Source organism: Capra hircus, chromosome 3, assembly GCF_001704415.2.
Source record: "Capra hircus breed San Clemente chromosome 3, ASM170441v1, whole genome shotgun sequence".
Taxonomy (NCBI): Eukaryota; Metazoa; Chordata; class Mammalia; order Artiodactyla; family Bovidae; genus Capra; species Capra hircus.
In genome coordinates this window covers 111,174,480-111,197,192 of record NC_030810.1, presented here as the reverse complement: position 1 = coordinate 111,197,192, position 22,713 = coordinate 111,174,480, and the positions used below count along the sequence as shown (strand labels likewise).

The following is a 22,713-nucleotide window of genomic DNA, read 5'->3' as shown; positions in this document are numbered from 1 at the left end:
CTACTTTATGGTCCCAGGCACAGTAACAGCCATGAGCTCAGCTTGGAGCGGGTTTCCAGGGGACTGTGATGGGTTACCTCAGTCTAGAGACCACCAGCAGCAGGTGACTGGCCAGAACCTTCGTCTGAAAGTCAACACTGTGTCTCTCTTGGCCCAGTCTACTCCTCCAGCTGTAGATTATATGCCCCTGCCTTGACCACCTCTCCAGGATCTCTCAGCATAGCCTCAGCCGGCCTAATGAGGACTCCTTGGTCCTTCTGAACAAGGCACCTCCTCTCTGTCTTTGATGATCTGCTGCCTCTCACAGAAACTCACAGAGAATCCAACTCTCCTCCTAATCTCAGAGCTGTTCTTTTTCTCCAAACAGAACCAGAAAGGCATTTCTAGTTGATCCATTAACATTTAAACAGTCATTTCACACTAGCTGCTCAGATACACACAGTGGAAGACAGCTCACTTAGAAGTACGCCCACGCAGACACGCAACACACCGTCTGCAAACACACACCTGCATATGCATGTAGCCCATGGAGAAGACTTACCTTGCAGGGAGTCTGTACCAATGAATACAGTGTATTTGCATTATCTTGTGACGTGGAAGCAGAAGCCTGAAGAGAACAGAAACAAAGCCATTTCAGAAGCAACAGCCAGCACAATCCTAGGGAGGCAGGCATCTATCTCCTCCATTCCTCGCCCTCAATCTTCCCCAGATGGAAGCTCGAGATGTTAGTGAAAAGAACCCCAGACTATCTGGGAGGTCAGACAACCTGAATGCTAGACCTGCTTTGCCATTAAAGACAGCTGCTAGTTGCTGAGTGCTTATTCTGTATGTGCATCCTCCCCTAACCCTTATAACGAGCCTACAAAATAAGAATGCTCAAAATTCACCCCATTCTACAGATGATACTCCAAAAGGGTAAATAACCCAATCAGACAGTGTGCTCGCAGTAGAAGCAGAATCTAAACCTCAGACTCTCCAAGCTTCTCTCTTCCACACCTCAGTAGCCCCCTTTGACATCACGCCTTCCCTCTCTGGACCTGACACAGGTGTTCTCAAAGGCAGGTAACCACCCTCTTTTTGCTCAGAGGAGAAAGCTCATTCTCACCAGCATCTCAGTCTGAGAGGAGCTCTTCTCTTGCATTTATTTAAATTCCTCTTGTTATAATTCAGAGTGGCTGAAGCCAGAAGTTGTCCTTACATCTCTCTTTGACACACTCTGACCCAGCAAATCACATCATCTTAAGAGGAACAAGAGAAAGCAACACCCAGCTTGGGAATTCCAGAATGGCTTTGAGTGGTCGGGTGCCTCCCTCCCTCCTTTCCTCTTTCTTTTCCATTTCTCTCTTTCTCTCCTTGGATTGCCTCTCCTTGTCCTCTTCCCCTTCCCTTTCTTCTCTTCCTTCTTTTCTTGATCTTCCTCGGAAGCTTATCACCATTCCCTAAGAGTTTTCTTTGCCCTGCAGCCTAGCCACAAAGCTGAAGAGTTTGCTGCTTGAAGTCTTAGTGTAAAAAAAAAAGTCATTTTTATCAGAAATTTTCATCACTGGCCACCAGGAGGCAGCATTTCTTCTGAAAAAGACGCCCCAATCTGGGTTATCAATAGTCACTTTAGCAGTCAATTTTAGAGGTTGCTTCTCTAGTCTATGAACGAAGTCCTACAATCCCAAAATGTTAAAGATGAAGTAGGTAGAGGTAGAGAGAAGAATCGAAAGTCATTTGGCTCAGCTTTGTCACAGCAGAGCTATGTGGCCTTCAGCACATTTAGTTAGACTTTGAGTCTGTTTCCTCATCTACGAAATGAGGTTCCTATTAGACCTATTTCATGAGGTTGTTTTGTGAGATTCAGTAAGAAAATGGCATGTTACGTGCTTAGTAACTGTTATTATTAAGTCGTAATTAGATAAAAGAACAAGACAGATGCATTCTCTCCTAAAAACAGGTATAGTTAAGGGCAAGAATGAAAAGTACCAAGTCCCCAAGTACGGAGAGCATCAGGAAGAGAAAACAGAAGTTAAGCCCCCTGAGAAGTTTCCTCCTCCCACTGGACCACCCTTGCTACCAAGCATGGAAGAGAAAAGAATGTCTGTGTCCGACTTTCCAGTCCTGTTCAGCTGTCAAGACATTCCAGAACCACACTCATCTATACAAACAATGTAACACAACTGAGGCCAAGCTGTCTTCCAGACTCCAGGAGCACCAAGGGTGTGAGTTTCTAGGGTGGCATTAGGAAACCCTAATGGCATGGAATGGATTCTAAAAACCAGAGTGGTACCTGGGACTGGATCATGGAGTAGATGGTATTCCCTTCTCCAGGGGGTTTCTGCTCCTGCACAAAAGATAGTAGAGGGACATATGGTGACGTGAGCAGACAGCTGTGTCTGTTTGGACTTGAATTGACTGGGGAGAAACAGGATAAGAAATGGGGCTCCGGGGAGCATGGGAAGGAAGTGGTCCTTGCACATCTCAGGGTGGGGACAGATACTCACCATGCAGCAGTTAGTGTCAGGAGTGAGAAACTACCCAGGTGTGAAAGAATCGCACCAAATGACCCTGCCCAAGGGAGTCTCCTGTAACTTGCTTTACTTTGGTAACTTAGAAACTTGCCTTTGCTGACATTCTGATTAAATTTGCAGTGTAATTATTGACAATGGGCTGAGCTTTGGGTGGGGCTCTAATCTGAGCCTTACCTATTAAGAAGGGGCTTCCCTGGTGGCTCAGACGATAAATAATCTGCCTTCAATGCAGGAGACCCGGGTTCGATCCCTGGGTCAGGAAGATCCCCAATAGAAGAAAATGGCAACCCATTCCAAAGGACACAAATTTGGGGACCCTAATTGTTCCAAATCCCCCTCTCTAGACCCAGCTTTGGTGGCCAGCTTGCCCTTGGCCTTAATCCAGCCCCATGCAGCTGTGGTGCTGAGTGGAGCCCTGGCCAAGACCCAGGGCAGGGAGCACACTGCCTCCCTGCTCCCCTCTTCAGCCCTGCCCCACAGGAGACTGGGGCTTGTGGCATTTCATGATCCCTGAGTACACACTGCCAGGTCTGGCCCGGGGAGAGCCCATGGAGCCCGTTACAGTCGACTAGACAAGGAACAAGCTGAGCTCCCCAGAAGCAGGACAGCACTGAGAAAAGCAGGAAACAGCCATCCTCGGAGGCTAGACTCAAGGCATCTGGCAAGAAAAAGAAGTTTATGCTTTTCTCTTCTGCCCAGACCTGACTGAAGTATCTCCAGAAAGGTCAAAGCCAGGACCACGTGAAGCTTGAGATATAAGCCTTCAAGCAGAACCCTGGGGACTCTAGGGACAGGCTGTGGAGAGATGGGGCCACAGAAGGAGGAAGACCTGAGTCAGAAGCAGAGTAAGACTTCAATCCCCAACAGGTCTCTTTCACTCTAAATAGTTACTTTCCCCTGTGTTCTCCTTTTACCTAATTTAAAGTCATCTTTATTCCGCTGGGGAGGAAAGGCTATTTTTACTGAGTATTTGGGCATCAGTGACTGTTGGAAGATGCACTTGCTCCCAGGAACTGTACCAGCATCCAGTAGTGATGGGAGAGATAAAGTCTCCTGCAGTTTTTCATGCCCCATTATTCCAAGGAAAGAGGCCAGGGGAGCTGCTCTAATTTCAAGTTCCCTCATTCCAAAGCCTAGACCTTTAGGAAGCTGCTTCTCTGTTCTGTGAGGCCTCACAGGGCCTCACACTGGTCACCAAGAGGAGCCCCACTGCAGTGATTTCCTCCTGAAGTGAAGCATCAGGAATGGGAGTGGGAAGAGGGCCCTTCCTCCCTACACCCATCACCCTTCCCTCCTGGCATTTCAGCTGGGTACTGCCTTTCCCCAGGGCCTATCCCCACAACCTGCCCTGCTCAGGGGCAGCGCAGCCCCCTGCGGTTTCCTCCTTGACAGCCCTGGACAACAGGCGGAGTTGGCCACAGCCTGCAGATACTGACTGGCCAGAGAGGTTCCCAGGGAAACTAACCTTTGCTCCAACCTGGTTGCTTTTTAGCACCTCAGCCAGACTCAGGCATCTTCTTCCAAAAATACCATGAGCATAGGTCACGGAGCCAGCTATGAAACTGCTGTGCTTTGTCTAGTCAGGCTGGCATCCTTCCCAGCCTGGGCAATGATTAAGGGACCCCAAAAAATAAACTCGGATTTGCAAGGACCTATCTTGAGTTTGAGTGAACTCTGGGAGTTGGTGATGGACAGGGAGGCCTGGCGTGCTGCGATTCATGGGGTCTCAAAGAGTCAGACACAACTGAGTGACTGAACTGAACTGAAGAATTTGTGGTCAGACACAAAAAGCAAGCAGGCTGGACTATCCCTGGAGCTTATCTTGGCTGGTGAGACCAGGCAGAAATGAGGATACCAGGGCACCATCCCTTCCCAGGAGGTAAAATTCTGCACCAAGATCCCCTTCTGCTTCTTTTGTCTTCTCTGCCCCCTGATTTTCCTCTTCTCCTCCATGGCCAGAGCTAAGAGGCTAACGGAGAGAGAAGATGCATGGAGAGAACTGAGGACAATTGTCTGGTCCTCACTCTCCCCCTGCCCAGAATGGTCGTCCTCCAAAAAATATCTTTCAGATTAGCTGAGAGAAATCCCAGCCCCTAGCATGTCGTACTTGATTCCTCCTGGTTCGCATGGTGTTGACATCTTCATAGACTGTCAGAACTTCTGGGGTTGTCCCTGTTGGAGGAGGGAAGCAAAGAAAAGACCTGCAGAGATCTCCAGATGTTCCACCCAGGTTTCCACTTCCCGCAGCCCCATCTCCATCCCATATGACTTAGACCCTGAGGAAAGTTCTAGAAAGGAGGCAAGTTACTGTTTTTCCCAGGATACCTGAAGAGCACAGTGGCAGCAACCTCACCTAACATACCCATTCTATCAGGCCAGGCAGACTGCAGGCACATTTGCACGTTGGGGAATGGGCTGTAGGCATCCAGCAGCTACCCCAGAGGGAAAGAACAGAAAGAGGGCCCAGCGGCCACTGCCACCCCTCCACCAACCATACACACACACACACACACACACACACACACACACACACACACACTGCTCAGTTTACTGGGGGCCCAGGCACATGCCGCCAGGGATGTCAAATCAGGCGACACATCTAGGGATTCTGCACTTACGTGACTGTTTCCTCTTCCTCCTCCACACACAGAAGCAGGTGAGGGTGCCCAGGAACAGTGCCACAAGGAGAATCACAATGCTCACCAAAATGAACAGAAAGATGAAACCTGAGGGAGATGGAAGACACGAGCCTTGAGTGCTAAGCCCTCTCTCTTCTCCCTTCCCATCCGTCTGCTGTGGAATCTGTTTCAGAACCACACTCCCCTCTCAGGTGGGTGGTCTCCTCCCTCCCTGTGAATTCACCATCAAAGTCACCTCCCTGCTCATTTGGGCGACCTCCCTTGAGTGATGCTAAGATCATGAGTATTAGTATCTCACAGACCTAGCTCCATTCTAATTCTATAGACTCCGTGCTCCTGGATAATGTCCTTAACCTCTCTGAGCCTGTTTTCTCACTTAGAGAGAAGAGATAGTGTTATCTACACATGGGGGTTAATTATGGCTTTAATGTATGTAAAACATCTGGCACAGCAAATGTTACATCCATTCTTTCGTTTTTAACTCAACAAACATTTGTTGGACACCTACTATGTGCCAGGCAAGTCTTCCACTTCACCTTCTGTTATTCCTGCCTTCACTGCTCTTCTTCATTCAACGTTAACATTTGTGTCACAAATGAAGCCTGATACATAACCCAACCAACATGGGGAGAAGGGAAATGAATTAATGTTCCAGGTGCCAGCTGACTAGGCTCTTTACAAACATAATCTTAATCTTAGCAGCACTCCTGTGAGATACTTATTATTATCATCCCTAGTTTAGTCAAAAGAAAAGCTGAGGTTCAGAGAGGTAATGAATCAGCTTGGGATCTGAGAGCTGCTGAATGATGAAGCCACGGCTGGCATGAACAAAACTCCAGGGTCCTTGTCACTCCATATTCCTTCAGCTTGTTTGTTTTTTGCTCATGAGTGTTTAGTTTGCTGCTGTGTTTGGTTAGAAGTTCCTTGAGAATGGGGACAGCAGGTTTTTTCCTGTGTCCCCTATGCTGATACCTATGCTGATGGCACATTAAGTTTTTGTTTATATAATGAAAAATGGTATAAACTTAACTCGGAAAAATAAAACTTAACTCAGGATAACTCTTAGAATGAGCATAAGCAAAAAGAGAAAAAAAAACAAGAACTCTTCTAAGTACCCCCAAGATGATCCTGATGACCACTTGACCCAGAGCACAGTGTACAGCATAGTTACCTCTTGGGACACTATATGACCTGGGGGAGTTATCACTCAGGAGGAGGAAGGAGGTCTCCATCAGTCTCTCAGAAAAAGAATGTAATGATCAGCACCGGCATCAGGGCAGTGACTCATCAAACAACTAAGCATTCCCTATACGAAGGAGAAACTCACATCTCCCGAAAGGAAGTTCTTTATGGGGATAAAATTCTTCCCTGACCAAGACAGCCCTGGTTTTACAGGGACTGTATGCCTAGAGGCCAAGGCTTACCTGGGGAAGGGCTGCAAAGCTCTGTGGGAGTCAGTCAGGGGATCTCTTATCAAGTCTCCTTTGCAATGAGCCTGGCTGTGGGGCTCCACACCTTCAGCCCCTCTTATATCCCAAAGTGCTCCACTTACCTTGGTGGTCTCTCTGACAGCCCTGCAGTTAGCTGGAGGCTGTGGTTTGCCCAACTGACTAGATTGCTGACATTGCAGGTATATAAGTGCGAACCATTGACATCAAAGTTCTCCACCAGTTCTGTGATGTTCCCAGGTATCTGGAGCAGATTACTCCCTTTATACCAAGCATAGCTCACATCACCACCTCTGGTGACTAAGCAGGACAGAGTCACTTGACAAACACCCCCATCCAGGACCTTCCACTTCTTCACCAGGTGGGGCTTCTCAACACGATCTAGAAGCAGAGATTCTGATCAGAAAGATGCTGGAAATACAAGCCCTGCAAGAGTTACAGGGGCAAGATGAGCTGTCCTGAGGACTCACCAAATATAGAAACGTGGAACTTGTGTTCCCAAAATTTCCCAGAGTGATTGGTGACCTCCAGGACGTAGAGGCCACTGTCCTGTGGCTGAGCTGCCTTGATGAGAAGAGTGAAGTCCTTGCTTGTAACATTGAATCTTTGGTTGAAATGATTTAAAGTCTGATTCAAAGCTCCCCTTTCTTCAGTCCAGCCAGAACCATTCTTCCAAGACAGCATAAAATTATTACTTGAATTTGAATATGAGGGCATCTTCCATTTAACAGAGTATATATTTGTTTGTAAGCTGGGGGCGCGTAACCGCACAGGCTCTCCTGAGATTCCAAACACATCATCAGCAGAACCTAGGAATTACAGGGAAGAGAACCCATGCTGGAGCTGGAAGGAAGGGTATCAAGCCTGAGCAATGTGGGCTGTTGAATGTGAGCTCCAAGAGGGTGGAAATGCATATGAAGAGCCCGGAGTCTAAGAAAACCTGAAAGTCTATCTCCCTTATCTGCCTCCCCTACCCCATGCTCTGTGCCCTCATCTGAAGAGCCCACAAACCAGTAACAACAGTGAAAATCTCTTTGGTACCTATTATGGGACAGGAAGATTTTAAACACTTGACATATTTTTTACTTTTTCACTTTACAATGACTCAAAAAATGGTCTTAGCCCCATTTTAGAGATGAGGAAACTGAGTTAGAAAGAACTTAAAAGTAATTGGACCAAGTTACACAGAGAAAGATGAATCTAAAATCCAGTCAGTCTGGCTTTAGAGGAAAAATCTTTAACCAATATGCTGTAAATATCATATATGAAGTCTCTCTTTCCCTGTAGTGCTGAGGTAAGCAACAGTGGCCAGCAGTGACTACTGGAAATTCTTTTTATTTTTTAATTTTTAGTTTTAATGGAGGATAATTGCTTTACAATACTGTGTTGGTTTCTGCCATGTATCAACATGTATCAGTCATAGGTATACTTACATGTCCACTTCCTCTTGAACCTCCCTCCCATCTCCCACCCCATCTCACCTCTCTAAGTTGTTACAGAGCACTGGGGTTGAGCTCTTTGCCTCATACAGCAAATTCCCATAATCTATTTTACATATGGTAAAGTACATGTTTTAATGTTACTCTTTTTCAATTCATCTCCTGCTCTGTCCCCCACTGTGTCCATAAGTCTGTTCTCTATGTCTGCATCTCCATTAACACTCTGCAAATAGGTTCATCGGTTTCATGTTTCTAGATTTCATATACATATGTTAATATGTGTTTTTCTCTTTCTGACCTACTTAACTCTGTATAAATAGGCTCTAGGTTCATTAACATTGACTCAGATGTGTTCTTTTTTATGGCTGAGTACAAGCTGGAATCAAGATTGCCAGGGAGAAATATTAATAACCTCAGATATGCAGATGACACCACCCTCATGTCAGAAAGTGAAGAGGAACTAAAGAGCCTCTTGATGAGAGTGAAAGAGAAGAGTGAAAATGTTGGCTTAAAGCTCGACATTCAGAAAACAAAAATCATGGCATCTGGTCCCATCACTTCATGGGAAATAGATGGGGAAACAGTGGAAACAGTGTCAGACTTTATATTCTGGGGCTCCAAAATCACTGCAGATGGTGACTGCAGTCATGAAATTAAAAGAGGCTTACTCCTTGGAAGAAAAGTCATGACCAACCTAGATAGTATATTCAAAAGCAGAGATATTACTTATGCAAACTAAGGTCCGTCTAGTCAAGGCTATGGTTTTTCCAGTGGTCATGTATGGATGTGAGAGTTGGACTGGGAAGAAGGCTGAGTGCCGAAGAATTGATGCTTTTGAACTGTGGTGTTGGAGAAGACTCTTGAGAGTCCCTTGGACTGCAAGGAGATCCAACCAGTCCATTCTGAAGGAGATCAGCCCTGGCATTTCTTTGGAAGGAATGATGCTGAAGCTGAAACTCCAGTACTTTGGCCACCTCATGCAAAGAGTTGACTCATTGGAAAAGACTCTGATGCTGGGAGGTATTGGGGGCAGGAGGAGAAGGGGACAACAGAGGATGAGATGGCTGGATAACATCACTGACTCGATGGATGCGAGTCTGAGTGAACTCTGGGAGCTGGTGATGGACAGGGAGGCCTGGCGTGCTGTGATTCATGGGGTCGCAAAGAGTCGGACACGACTGAGCGACTGAACTGAACTGAACTGAATATTCCATTGTATATATGCGCCACAACTTCTTTACCCATTTATTTGTTGATGGACATCTAGGTTGCTCCCATGTCCTAGTTACTGTAAACAGTGCTGCAGCGAATATGTGTACATGTGTCTTTTTCAATTATGGTTTCATATGACCAGACCCAGTAAGGTTAACTCCTCAAGCTGAACTCATGGCTCCCTCATCTGTCCTCCCATAGAACCAGAACTAGATTCATAATCCTTTCTTTTAGCACTTAAAGTGTTCATTTTAGGACTGTGATCATTATTCATTAACGTTTGCCAATTTTTCAGTTACCAGAAATTATCCACAGGATTGTTCCATAGAAAACAAATCAAGAGAGAAAAATAAAACTATACTTCCAAAGCGTATCCCAGTACATCCCTCCCAAAGGACAAAGAAGGGGACTAATGAACATAGAAGTGTGACCTAGAGCTGCTTGTCATTGCCTATGCTAGAGCACCCCACTGCAATCAACGTAAACAAGTGGAAATTCCTGTGGCCATTTTTGTCAGGGAAGCTATGCGGCATGGCCCAGTGAATGCAGAGACAGGTGGATGCCTGTTTGAGTGGGCTGAAAAGGGTCAGGGAGAATCTGGAGGAGAGAACAGAAGATGGAGGTAGTTATACAAACATATTTTTTCAAATGGAGAACATTGAGAATAGAGCAATGGACAGAGATTTCTAGATGTCCACATGCATTATAAACATTCATTCCTAACCATACATTCACACTGGTATTTTCTCAAGAGACTAAGTAAATAATTAAAGGACTTGTAATTGCTATTTGGTGGAGATAATATGTTTCTCTGATTTGACACTCTTAAAAGTAAAACACATGGAGTTCCTATTCATATTCCTATGACTTGAACTGGCTCTGCTCATTACCAGACCAAAAGCAGAGACTGTGCTATACGCCTCTGTGACTTTGTCTCTTGAGATCCTGCCCCTATCTAAAGATCTTGAGAACAAGGGTGAACAATAAAATAATTACTAAACCTATGAAAAGGACGTGCACTGTGCTCACCAATTATGCAGGCTTTACCCAGGGCCCTAAAAAGGCAGAGCCTCTTCATGAATAAGATATGATTCTTGATGCTAGAGAGTTTGTGATCTGGAAATAGAACATGTTTTCATTCTGCAGCACACACTTCAACATTGAGATAAATAATCACCTAAGCAATTCTAATTCCAATAATGGAAGACTAGACTAAGACATACAGCCAATACTTCCACTGAAAATAACTAGAAAAATGAGCAAAATATAAAAATATGTTGTTAACAACATCAGAGAGCTAATAAAGTCATATAAAGTTATATGTCCAAGATCTGTAAGAAGGAAATTCAGAGAAGTGAGACCAGCATTTTTGACTCCTGCTCCTTGGAGGCATCTTCTGAGTCCAGAAAAAGCAGCTGAAGAGCTGAGAAGTTGAGCAGAGTTTACAGTAAACTCAAGGACCTAAAAGAACATGGAGTTCAGGAATATCTTGATAGGAAGTGGGTGCACCTAAAATTCTTCATATTTGGGGTTGGTATCACAAAGAGGTACACAGTAAAAGTAAGGATGAATAAGGAATAGGCCAGCTCTCGTGGAGATTAAAGCCCAATTTTGAATAATCTCAACCCTGGATTGGATTATAAAAAATCTCCAGTATTTCTAATCTAGCTGCCTATTAGAGACAAATATAAATTATTCTTGTAGGAAAATAACAAAAGCCAGCACATTAAATATTTCTAAAATTTTTCATACAACAATGTCCAAAATGAAATAAAAAATAAACAGACGTAGGAAGAAGAAACATGTCCATAAACCAAGAGAACTAGGCCCAAGGGACATTTAAATAATAATGTTATCAATCATAAGCTTTAAAGTAATTTTGGTCAACATGTTTAACGAAATAAAATATGCTTGAGAATTATAGCAAAGAACAAGTGCGATAGAAAGCAAAAGCAGCCATGCTCTCCGCAATGTGACTTTGTAGCTCCTTCCATCATCAAGAGATAGAGTTCCCTTTCCCATCTCTGTAACCAGGCTGGCCTTCTGAAGAGAATGCAGCAAAAATTAGGTTCTGTTAGTTCTAAGCCTAAATCTACACAGGCATTGCACATGCCTCTTGGAATGTGCCTTTACACGTTCTCTTGAAACCTGTCACGATGGCATACAAACAAGACTCAGATAGCCTTCTGGAGGATGAGCGCTCACATGGGGCAAGCTAAGGCCATCTTAGATTCGCCATCCCCAGCCAATCTGGCAGCTGACCATATTTGCATAAATGGTGCAAGCTGAAATGAAAAGAATAACTCAGTTGACCTCTGCCCAAATTGCCAACTAGTGGAATCATTGACTAAATAAGTGGTGATTGTTTTAAACTACTAAGATTGGAGGTGCTTCATTGTACAGCAATAATTAATCTGAAAAAATGAAAATTTTTAGGTTCTGTTAGTTCTAAGCCTAAGATCTGAGAGCCAAATGAAAATGAGCCAACTCATTAGAAAAGACCCTGATGCTGGGAAATATTGAAGGCAGGAGGAGAAGGGGACGACAGAGGACAAGATGGTTGGATGGCATCACTGACTCAATGGACATGAGTCTGAGCTCTGGGAGATGGTGAAGGACAGGGAAGGCTGGCATGCTGCAGTCCATGGGATTACAAAGAGTTGGACATGACTGAGTGATTGAACAACAGCAAAAATGAAAATTGTAGAAATAAAACATAAAATAACTGAAAAATTAACTCAATTGAGAACTTTTCTGATTACAACAGTATGAAACTGTTTGAAATTGTAACAGTATGAAACCTGTTTCTTTTTTCACAGAAAGAAAAATAAGAAAAGAACAAACGTATGGAGAATAAACATCACGCTACTAAAAAGCCAATGGGTCAACAATGAAATCAAAAAAGAAATCAGAAAAAGCCTGTAGATAAATAAAAATGAAAACATAGTCTTAGACTATGTTTTATAACATAGATTATAACAAAGATTATAACCTCATGAGATAACCTTATGAGTTATCAAAGATAATGATATCATAACCTTATGAGTTAACAAACTTATGAGATGCAGCAAAAGCAGTTCTAAGAGGGAAGTTCATAGCAATATAGGCCCACCTCAAAAAAATAAGAAACATCTCAAACAAGCTACCTATAGCCTAAAAGAATTAGAAAAAGAACAAACAAAACCCAAGTCAGCATAAGGAAGAAAATAATGAAGATCAGAGAGAAAATAGAGATCAAAAAACAATAGAAAAGACCAATAAGTCCAAGAGTTAATTTTTTGAAAAGGTGAACAACATCAACAAATCTCTAGCCAGGCTCACCAAGAAGAAAAGAGAGAGGACCCAAATAAACAAAATAAGAAATGTAACAGAAGACATTTTAACCACTGAAACCACAAAAAAAAAAAAAACACCATTTTTTAAAGACTGAGAACACAGTGAATAGTTATATGCAAGCAAGTTGGACAACCTGGAAGAAATTAACAAGTTTTTAGAAACATATAGCCAGCTAAAACTGCGTCAAGAAGAAACAGATCATTTAAACAGACTGAACACTATAAGTGAAATAGAATCTGTAATTTAACAAAACTCCCTGCAAACAAAAATCCAAGACTGGACAGCTTTACTAAGGAATTCTACCAAACATACCAAAAAGAACTTCTACCTCTCCTTCTCAAACTATTCCAAAAAATTCAAGAGGAGGAAACACTCCCAAATTTATTCTACAAAGCCACCATAATGCTGATACCAAAACCAGCTAACTACAAAACCAACACACAACAAAAGAAAATTACAAGCCAATATCTTTAATGAATGTAGATGCAAAAATCCTTAATAAAATATTAGCAAACTGAGTCCAACATTACATAAAAAGGGATCATACACTATGACCAAGTTGCTTTCATTCCAGGGTCACGAGGATGGTTCAACATACATAAATCAATCAATGTGATACACCACATTCACACAAGGAAAGATAAAACATGATTATCTCAATAGACACAGGAAATGCATTTGACAAAATTCAACATCCACTCATGATATTTAAACAAACAAACAAACAACAACAACAAAAAAAAAACCTTACCAAACTGGTTATAGAGGGAACGTATCTCAACATAATAAAAGTCATTTATGACAATGCCATAGTCAACATAATACTCAATGGTGAAAAACTGAAAGTCTTCCCACTAAAATTTCGGATAGGAAAGAATTCTGATTTTCCGCACTTCTATTTAATATAGTATTGGAAGTTCTAGACACAGCAATCCAACAAGAAAAAGAAATAAAAGGTATCCAAACTGGGAAGAAAGATGTAAAATTGTTAGCACATGACAAAATACAGAAATATAGGAAATCCTAAAGACTCCACACAAAAACAGTTAGAACTAACAGATGAATTCAGCAAGGTAACAGAATATAAGATTAATACACAGAAATAAGTTACATCTCTTTACACTAACAATGAAATACCAGAAAGGGAATGTAAAAAAGAAAAAACAATACCTGTTAAAATCACCACACACACACACACACACAAAAAAATACTTAGGAATAAACCTGACCAACGAGGTAAAAGACTTATATGCTGAGAACTATAAAACATTAACAAAGGAAATTAAAGATAATTCAAAGAAATGGAAAGATATCTCATAATCTTAGATTAATTAATTAAAAATATTAATTGTTGTTAAACTGGCCATATTACCCAAAGCGATCTACAGATTTAATACAATCTCTACCAAATTACTCATGACACTTTTCACCAAACTAGAACAAATAATCTTAAAATTTATATGGGATCATAAAAGACCCAGAAAGGAAAAAGTAATACTCAGGAAAAAGAACAAAGCAAGAGGCATAACCCTCCCATGCTTCAGATAAACACTACAAAGCTACAGTAATCAGAACAGTGTGGTATTGTCACAAAAACAGACATACGGATCAACAGAACAGACTAGAAAGCCCAGAAATAAATCTACATGTCTTCAGTCAATTAATCTTCAACAAAGAAGGCAAGAATATAGAATGGGAAAAAGACAGCTTCTTCAGTAAGTGGTACAGAGAAATTTTGACAGTTGAATGCAAATCAATGAAGTTAGAGCACACCTTCACATTGCCATGCACATCAGAGTAGTCTCCACTCAGCTGGGGGTTATTGGGTTAGAGAATGGGAGTCAGGTTCTGCCACATGGATTGACTCTTCCTTTAACAAATGATTTTTCTGTAGCAGGCAAGGCTGTTCGATAGCATTTTAACCACAGTAGAACTTCTTCCAAAATTGAAGTCAGTCCATTCAAACTCTGCTGCTTCTTTATCAACTAAATTTATGTAATATTCTGAATCCTTTGCTGTCATTTTAACAATTGATTGCATTCACCATCTCTTATGAGTGCAGTTTGTGGCAATCCAAAAGAATTGCAATAATGACATCAAAGATCACTGATCACAGATCATCATTACAAATATAATAATAATGAAAACATCTGAAATATTGAGGGAATTACCCAAATGTGACAAGGAGACACAGACTGGCAGGCAGGCACTTGACAAAAACCTGATACTGAATTGGCAAACAAGCAGCAAAAAGATTCCCAACATTGTTGGGAATCAGAAAATGATGAGACTACTATATCTGCACCAAAATGGCTAAAAGACTGAAAATTCCAAGTGTTGGTAGGGATGAGATGCAATTGAGGCTCTCATTCATTGCTAGGGAGAGTCCAAATTGGCACAATCACTTTGGAAAACTAACAATATCTTTTAAAACTAAAGTTACATATGCCCTATGGCCCACAAGAGTATTTCTTGTGAATACTCAAGAAAATGTATACAAGAAAGCTCATAATGGCTTTATTCATAATAATTCAAGAAGGGGGAAAATCCCAAATGCCAGTCATCGTTAGCTTAGTAAATAAATCATGTTATATTCATATGATGAAAAATTACACAGCAATGAAAAAGAATAAACTACTCTACAAGCAAAAATGTGGATGCATCTTATCAACATTGTTATTAATAAAGAAATGTTTTACTTCTTGAGATGGGTGGTGGTTACATGTACATATATATGTAAAAGTTCATCTACATGTAAAAGAATGAAATTAGAATACTCCCTAACACCATACATAAGAAGAAACTCAAAATGGATCAAAGACCTAAATGTAAGGCCAGACACTATAAAACTCAGAGTTTAACACAGGCAGAACACTGTCTGACAGAAATGACAGCAAGATCTTTTTTCACCCACCACCTAAAGTAATGAATATGTTAAATAAAAATAAACAAATGAGAGCCAACCAAACTTAAAAGTTTTTGCACAACAAAGGAAACCATAAACAAGACAAATGAAAATCATCAGGATGGGAGAAAATATTTTCATATGAAGCAACTGACAAGGGATTAATTTCCAATACATAAAATCATTGTTTAACATTAAAAAATCCAATCAATAATCAATAATGGGTGGAAGACCTAAATAGACATTTCTCCAAAGAAAACATACAGATGGACAATAAACACATGAAAAGATGCTCAACATCATTAATTATTCAGTTCAGTTCAGTTCAGTCGCTCAGTCGTGTCCGACTCTTTGTGACCCTATGAATCGCAGCATACCAGGCCTCCCTGTCCATCACCAACTCCCAGAGTTCACTCAAACTCGCATCCATCAAGTCGGTGATGTCATCCAGCCATCTCATCCTCTGTCGTCCCCTTCTCCTCCTGCCCCCAATCCCTCCCAGCATCAAAGTCTTTTCCAATGAGTCAACTCTTCGCATGAGGTGGCCAAAGTACTGGAGTTTCAGCTTCAGCATCATTCCTTCCAAAGAAATCCCAGGGCTGATCTCCTTCAGAATGGACTGGTTGGATCTCCTTGCAGTCCAAGGGACTCTCAAGAGTCTTCTCCAACACCACAGTTCAAAAGCAGCAATTCTTCGGCACTCAGCTTTCTTCATAGTCCAACTCTCACATCCATACATGACCACAGGAAAAACCATAGCCTTGACTAGACAGACCTTTGTTGGCAATGTCTCTGCTTTTCAATATGCTATCTAGGTTGGTCATAACTTTTCTTCCATTAATTATCAGAGAAACACAAATCGAAACTACAGTGAGTTACCACCTCACACTGATCAGAATGGCCATCATCAAAATATGTACAAACAATAAATGCTGGAGAGGATGTGGAGAAGAGGGAATCCTCTTACACTGTTGGTGGGAAGGTGGTGTAGCCACTATGAAGAATGGTATGGAAGTTCTTTTTTTTTTTTTTTTTTTTCAGAAGAGGTCATAATTTATTTTTCTTTATTTTTATTTTTTTTAATTTTTTTTATTTTTTAAATTTTAAAATCTTTAATTCTTACATGCATTCCCAAACATGAACCCCCCTCCCAGCTCCCTCCCCACAACATCTCTCTGGGTCATCCCCATGCACCAGCCCCAAGCAAGCTGCACCCTACGTCAGACATGGACTGGCGATTCAATTCTTACATGACAGTATACATGTTAGAATTCCCATTCTCCCAAATCATCCCACCCTCTCCCTCTCCCTCTGAGTCCAAAAGTCCGTTATACACATCTGTGTCTTTTTTCCTGTCTTGCATACAGGGTCGTCATTGCCATCTTCCTAAATTCCATATATATGTGTTAGTATACTGTATTGGTGTTTTTCTTTCTGGCTTACTTCACTCTGTATAATCGGCTCCAGTTTCATCCATCTCATCAGAACTGATTCAAATGAATTCTTTTTAACGGCTGAGTAATAGTCCATTGTGTATATGTACCACAGCTTTCTTATCCATTCATCTGCTGATGGACATCGAGGTTGTTTCCATGTCCTGGCTATTATAAACAGTGCTGCGATGAACATTGGGGTACATGCGTCTCTTTCAATTCTGGTTTCCTCGGTGTGTATGCCCAGAAGTGGGATTGCTGGGTCATAAGGTAGTTCTATTTGCAATTTTTTCAGGAATCTCCACACTGTTCTCCATAGTAGCTGTACTAGTTTGCATTCCCACCAACAGTGTAGGAGGGTTCCCTTTTCTCCACACCCTCTCCAGCATTTATTGCTTGCAGATTTTTGGATCGCAGCCATTCTGACTGGTGTGAAGTGGTACCTCATTGTGGTTTTGATTTGCATTTCTCTAATAATGAGTGATGTTGAGCATCTTTTCATGTGTTTGTTAGCCATCTGTATGTCTTCTTTGGAGAAATGTCTATTTAGTTCTTTGGCCCATTTTTTGATTGGGTGGTTTATTTTTCTGGAATTGAGCTGCAGAAGTTGCTTGTATATTTTTGAGATTAGTTGTTTGTCAGTTACTTCATTTGCTATTATTTTCTCCCATTCAGAAGGCTGTCTTTTCACCTTGCTTATAGTTTCCTTTGTTGTGCAGAAGCTTTGAATTTTAATTAGATCCCATTTGTTTATTTTTGCTTTTATTTCCAGAATTCTGGGAGGTGGATCATAGAGGATCCTGCTGTGATTTATGTCTGAGAGTGTTTTGCCTATGTTCTCCTCTAGGAGTTTTATAGTTCCTGATCTTACATTTAGATCTTTAATCCATTTTGAGTTTATTTTTGTGTACGGTGTTAGAAAGTGATCTAGTTTCATTCTTTTACAAGTGGTTGACCAGTTTTCCCAGCACCACTTGTTAAAGAGATTGTCTTTACTCCATTGTATATTCTTGCCTCCTTTGTCAAAGATAAGGTGTCCATATGTGTGTGGATTTATCTCTGGGCTTTCTATTTTGTATGGAAGTTCTTAATAGAGCTGCCACGTGACCCAGCAATCCCACTTCTGTGCATATACCTGAGTAAACCATAATTCCAAAAGACACATGCACCCAATGTTTATTGAAGCACTGTTTACAACAGTCAGGATATGGAAGCAAACTAAATGTCCATCAACAGAGGAATGGATAAAGAGGATGAGGCATGTATATACAATGCCGTATTACTCAGCCATAAAAAGGAATGAAACTGTGCCATTTGGACAGACGGCACAGATGTGGATGGACCTAGAGACTGTCATACAGAGTGAGGTGAGTCAGAATGAAAAAAACAAATATCATATACTAACACACATACTAACATGTTTCACATATATTTGAAATCTAGAAAAATTACACAGATGAACCTATTTTCAAAGCAGAAAGAGACACAGATGTAGAGAACAAATGTATGGACACTAAGCAGGGAAAGGGAGAGAGGAATGAACTGGGAGATTAGGACTGACATACAGACACTACTGATGTTATGTATGAAACAGATAACTAATGAGAGCCTACTGTATAGCACAGGGAACCCTTCTCACTGTCGGTGGTGACCAAATGGGAAGGAAATTAAATAAAGGAGGGGGGTAAATGTATCCTTATGGCTGATTCACTTTGCTGCACAGCAGATAATATAACGTTGTAATATAAAATTTTTTAACTTCATCAAGCTGTTTGATTAAGCTTTTTGTATATTACTATACCTTATATTTTGATAAAATATTAAACAGGAGTAATTACTACCCTTCAGAGAGCTCTTTTGATCATTTAACTTGTACATTTAATATGTGCAAGTTATGTACAAGTTCTTATCAAAGTACATTTGTAATATGTACAAGCTCTTGTAATATGTACAAGCTCTTATCAAAGTACATTTAATATGTACCCAAATAAACAAAGTACATTTAATATGTACTTTGATAAGAGCAAAGTGTGACATTGCCGCTTGTGGAAACATTACCAGAGCAAGAGTGGAAAAATAGGAGATTTCTAAATCTCCTTTTAACTAATTATTAGAAAAGTCTTCCTGATACTTAGCTCAAATGACAACCAGAAATCAGTGGATCAGAAACTTTCACAAGTAAAACAGACTAGAAAGTAGGCTAGGTAAATTTACAGATTGATGAAGATTTCCTAAACCCATGGTACATCTATAAAAATCAGTGAGCTCCTTTGAGGCAATGAGAAGACTATTCACTCCTGTACTCAACAAGTATTTACTGAATATTCTCTATGAGTCAGACATTGTTCTAGGGAAGATATGTTAATCTCAACAGTTGATTTTTGAGGCCTGTTAATTCCCTGTTGCAGGGGACAGGGGAGACGGCCTGTGAATCATAAGGATATGTAATATCATCCCTGGCGTCTGCCCACTAGATGCCAGCACCCCTACCCCAGTCATGACAACAACAACAAAAAAAATTTTTTTAGACATTTCCAATTGTTCTTTGGGGGGCAAAATTGAGACCCACTGTACAGGGGCATTGAACTAGAAAAGTGAGCAAGAGAGACAAGATCCCTGCACTTGTGAAGCTTACACTTCAGTTACACACCATAAATAAGAGAAAAATGAAACAAGATCTTTTCAGAGAAGCATAAGTGCCATGAAAGCAGTTTTAAAAGATAATGTAACGGAGTGATTGGTAGATTCATGGCCAGAGAAAGTGGCATTTGAGCTAAGAAATGAAAGATGTGAAGAATTCAGTCAGGAGGAGAACTATAGAAAAAGCATTCCAAGTAGAGGGAACCACAGCTTCAAGGGCCCGCTGGAGACAGGGAATCAAGCAGAAGGTCCAGCCCTTAGGCAGAATATTAGAGATAGAATTAGAGATAGAATTAAGAGAGATGGAAATACATATATATCATAAGTCTTAATTTTCTAGAAACAGGACATCACCTTCACAGACTATGGAAACAGGAGACAATTTTTTTATAAAATTACATGCAAGAGATTAGCCCAGGCAAGTAGAGTTGGGGGGAATTGTGAATAGAATGGTACAGGGAAAGATGGAAATGCCCCAGTACATCACAAGCAAGTGCTAAAGGAAGGGCTGCCCGGGTGGCTCAGTGGCAAAGAATCCTCCTGCCAATGCAGGAGATGTGAGTTCAGTCCCTGGATAAGGAAGATCTTCTGGAGGAGGAAATGACAACCCACTCCAGTATTGCTGCCTAAAAAAATCCCATGGACAGAGGAGCCTGGCAGGCCATAGTCCACGAGGTTGCAAAGAAGCAGACATGACTGAGTACACACACAGACATGCGTAAAGGAAGATATGGAACTCCCCAGACTGGTTAACTGACAGCAGTAGTATCCGTCAAATGAAGGGTAAAGGGTGAGACCTAGTGGAGAGGGAACCACATCAATAGATACACATTTTACTGGCCAGGCACTGGGCTAAGTAATGGGTATCCAAATTTCCACCCCACCTAAGGTGGTAAAGGGCTTCTCAGCTGGCACTAGCAGTAAAGAATCCATCTGCCAGTGCAGGAGACAGAAAAGTCCCGGGTTTGACCCCTGAGTGGGGAAGATCCCCCGGAGGAGGGCATGGCAACCCACTCCAGTATTCTTGTCTGGAGAGTCCCACGGACAGAGGAAACAGTCAGGCTCCAGTCCAGAGAGGCGCAGAGAGTCAGGCGTGACTGAAGCAACTGGGCACACACTCAAGGCAGTAAAGAGCTCAGGCTGCAGATGGCTCCTGACTATTCCATGGGTGGTAACTCCAAGAGCAATAATAAAAGCCGAGTTTGGGACTTTCCTGGTGGTCCAGTGGTTAAGAGTTAGCTGTCCAGTGCAGGGAATGTGGGTTTGATCCCTGGTGAGGGAACTAAGATCACACACACCATGGGGCAACTAAGCCCATGGGCCACTAGAGAAGCCCGGGAGCCACAAGGAAGGGTCTCACATACCTCAACTGAGACCCAATACAGCCAAAAAAGAAAAAAAAAACAAGTTCAAGGGCTCTCAAGGAGGGGTGCCAGAAGTCCTTGATACAAAACCAAAATTTATAGGGCAGGGCATGATTTTAAATAAGGAATGAAAGCCAAATAGTAAGAAGAGAACAGGACCAAAACAGAAGCATGTACAGATAATATGGAAGCTGTGAAGACCCACAGTTGCTAGTGCATGCATGGAGGCATCTTACTGGCCCAAAGGCAGGGAAGAAGTTCAGCCAATACACCAAAGAAAGCTCTCTAGGTTTTGCTCAGAGCTGGCATCTGTTATGATTACTGTTGCTCATATCATATCTGCGAGTAGATATTTTCAATATTGCTCCTATTTTAGAGAATAGGATTGTTAAGGGCATTGGGCAAAGACATAAAAGAAAAGTTACAATCTCTGTTTTCCTATGCATACAGTCTAGAGGAATATAGACCTAAAGGAGCCAAAGACTTGATGTGAGCTGTGCTATGAGGGTATGCCCAAGGCGTGACACAAGCGTAAGGAAAGCATGCGTTAGTTTTCCCTGGGGCATTAAGAATGGCTTCCCAGAGGAGGTGACCTAGCTGTTGCCTAGGGCATCCACACCTGCCAGGGATATAGCGAAACGTGTATGGAATAGGGCATCAGAGACAGAGCAGCCGCATATGTGTGGACACCCATGTCTCTGACTTACAGGTCTGCTAAGGATGGGCCAAAGGCTCTCTCCAACAGGTTTGGATAGTGGAGTGACAGAACATAAGTTTAATTTTAGAGGGCTGTGATGGTTTTATCTTACTTTTTCCCCTTTTAAAATTGAGAGGTAGCACAAACATCAAAGTGTGCCTAAGATATAAACATAACATAATGAATAATTATAAATTCCTGTATAACCACCACCAGATCAAAACATAGAGTCTTCAGGACTTGCTGGTTGCACAGTGGGATAAGAGTTCACCTGCCAATGCAGGGGTCACAGGTCTGATCCCAGATCCTGGAAGATCCCGCATGATGAGGAGCAACGGAGCCGGTGCACCACAGCTACTGAAGCTTGCAAGCTCTAGGGCCCGTGAGCCACAGCTGAGACCCTGTGCCACAACTCCTGAAGCCCACGTGCCCTAGAACCAGCAAGTCGCAGCTGCTGAGCCGGCGTTCTGCAACTGCTGAAGCCTGTGCTCCTACAGCCCATGCTCTGCAACAAGAGAAGCCACCACAATGGGAAGCCTGCATATCGAAACTAGAGAATAGCCCCCACCCTGCACAGTTAGAGAAAGCCCACAAGCTCAAAGAAAAGCCAGCGCAGCCAAAAATGAAAAAATAAAATAAATGTAAAATAAATAAATAAATGTGTTTGACAGTGTGTGCAAGTCAAAAATAAAATAAATTAAGGAAATAGAGCCTTCATTCTAGTTCTTCTTCATTGTGACAAAATTGAATAGAAAGTACACAAGGAGTGATTAAGCTATAGACTAGACTGTTAAATACTTAAGGAATCGAATGTGTGATCTACACTTCTGATGCTATGCTGCCTTTGTGGTCATTTTTAAATTACACTATTTTCTTTTACTTTCATGTGAATTGCACCAGTTTGTACACTTACAAAGAGTCTGTCTCCAAATAAAAAGGGGCTAGGAAAGAAACTACCAGAGGAATAACATCAAGTGTTATTTTGCTTTGTTGGTTTGGTTTTTCTGAGGTAATGGAACTATACACATATGGACAGTATGTATATTTATATACACATATATGTGTCATTTTTATATACATAAAAGTC

General features: G+C 41.7%; 1 protein-coding gene across 1 annotated transcript in view; it reads right to left on the bottom strand.

Moving 5' to 3' along the window:
- Positions 1 to 22,713, bottom strand: part of CD244 (CD244 molecule) — a 37,548-nt gene that overhangs the window by 5,063 nt on the left and 9,772 nt on the right. The window contains 7 exon segments of the mRNA XM_005677204.3: positions 542 to 607; positions 2,273 to 2,326; positions 4,621 to 4,685; positions 5,132 to 5,239; positions 6,705 to 6,729; positions 6,731 to 6,981; positions 7,071 to 7,409. Coding sequence (XP_005677261.1) covers positions 542 to 607; positions 2,273 to 2,326; positions 4,621 to 4,685; positions 5,132 to 5,239; positions 6,705 to 6,729; positions 6,731 to 6,981; positions 7,071 to 7,409 — 908 coding nt within the window.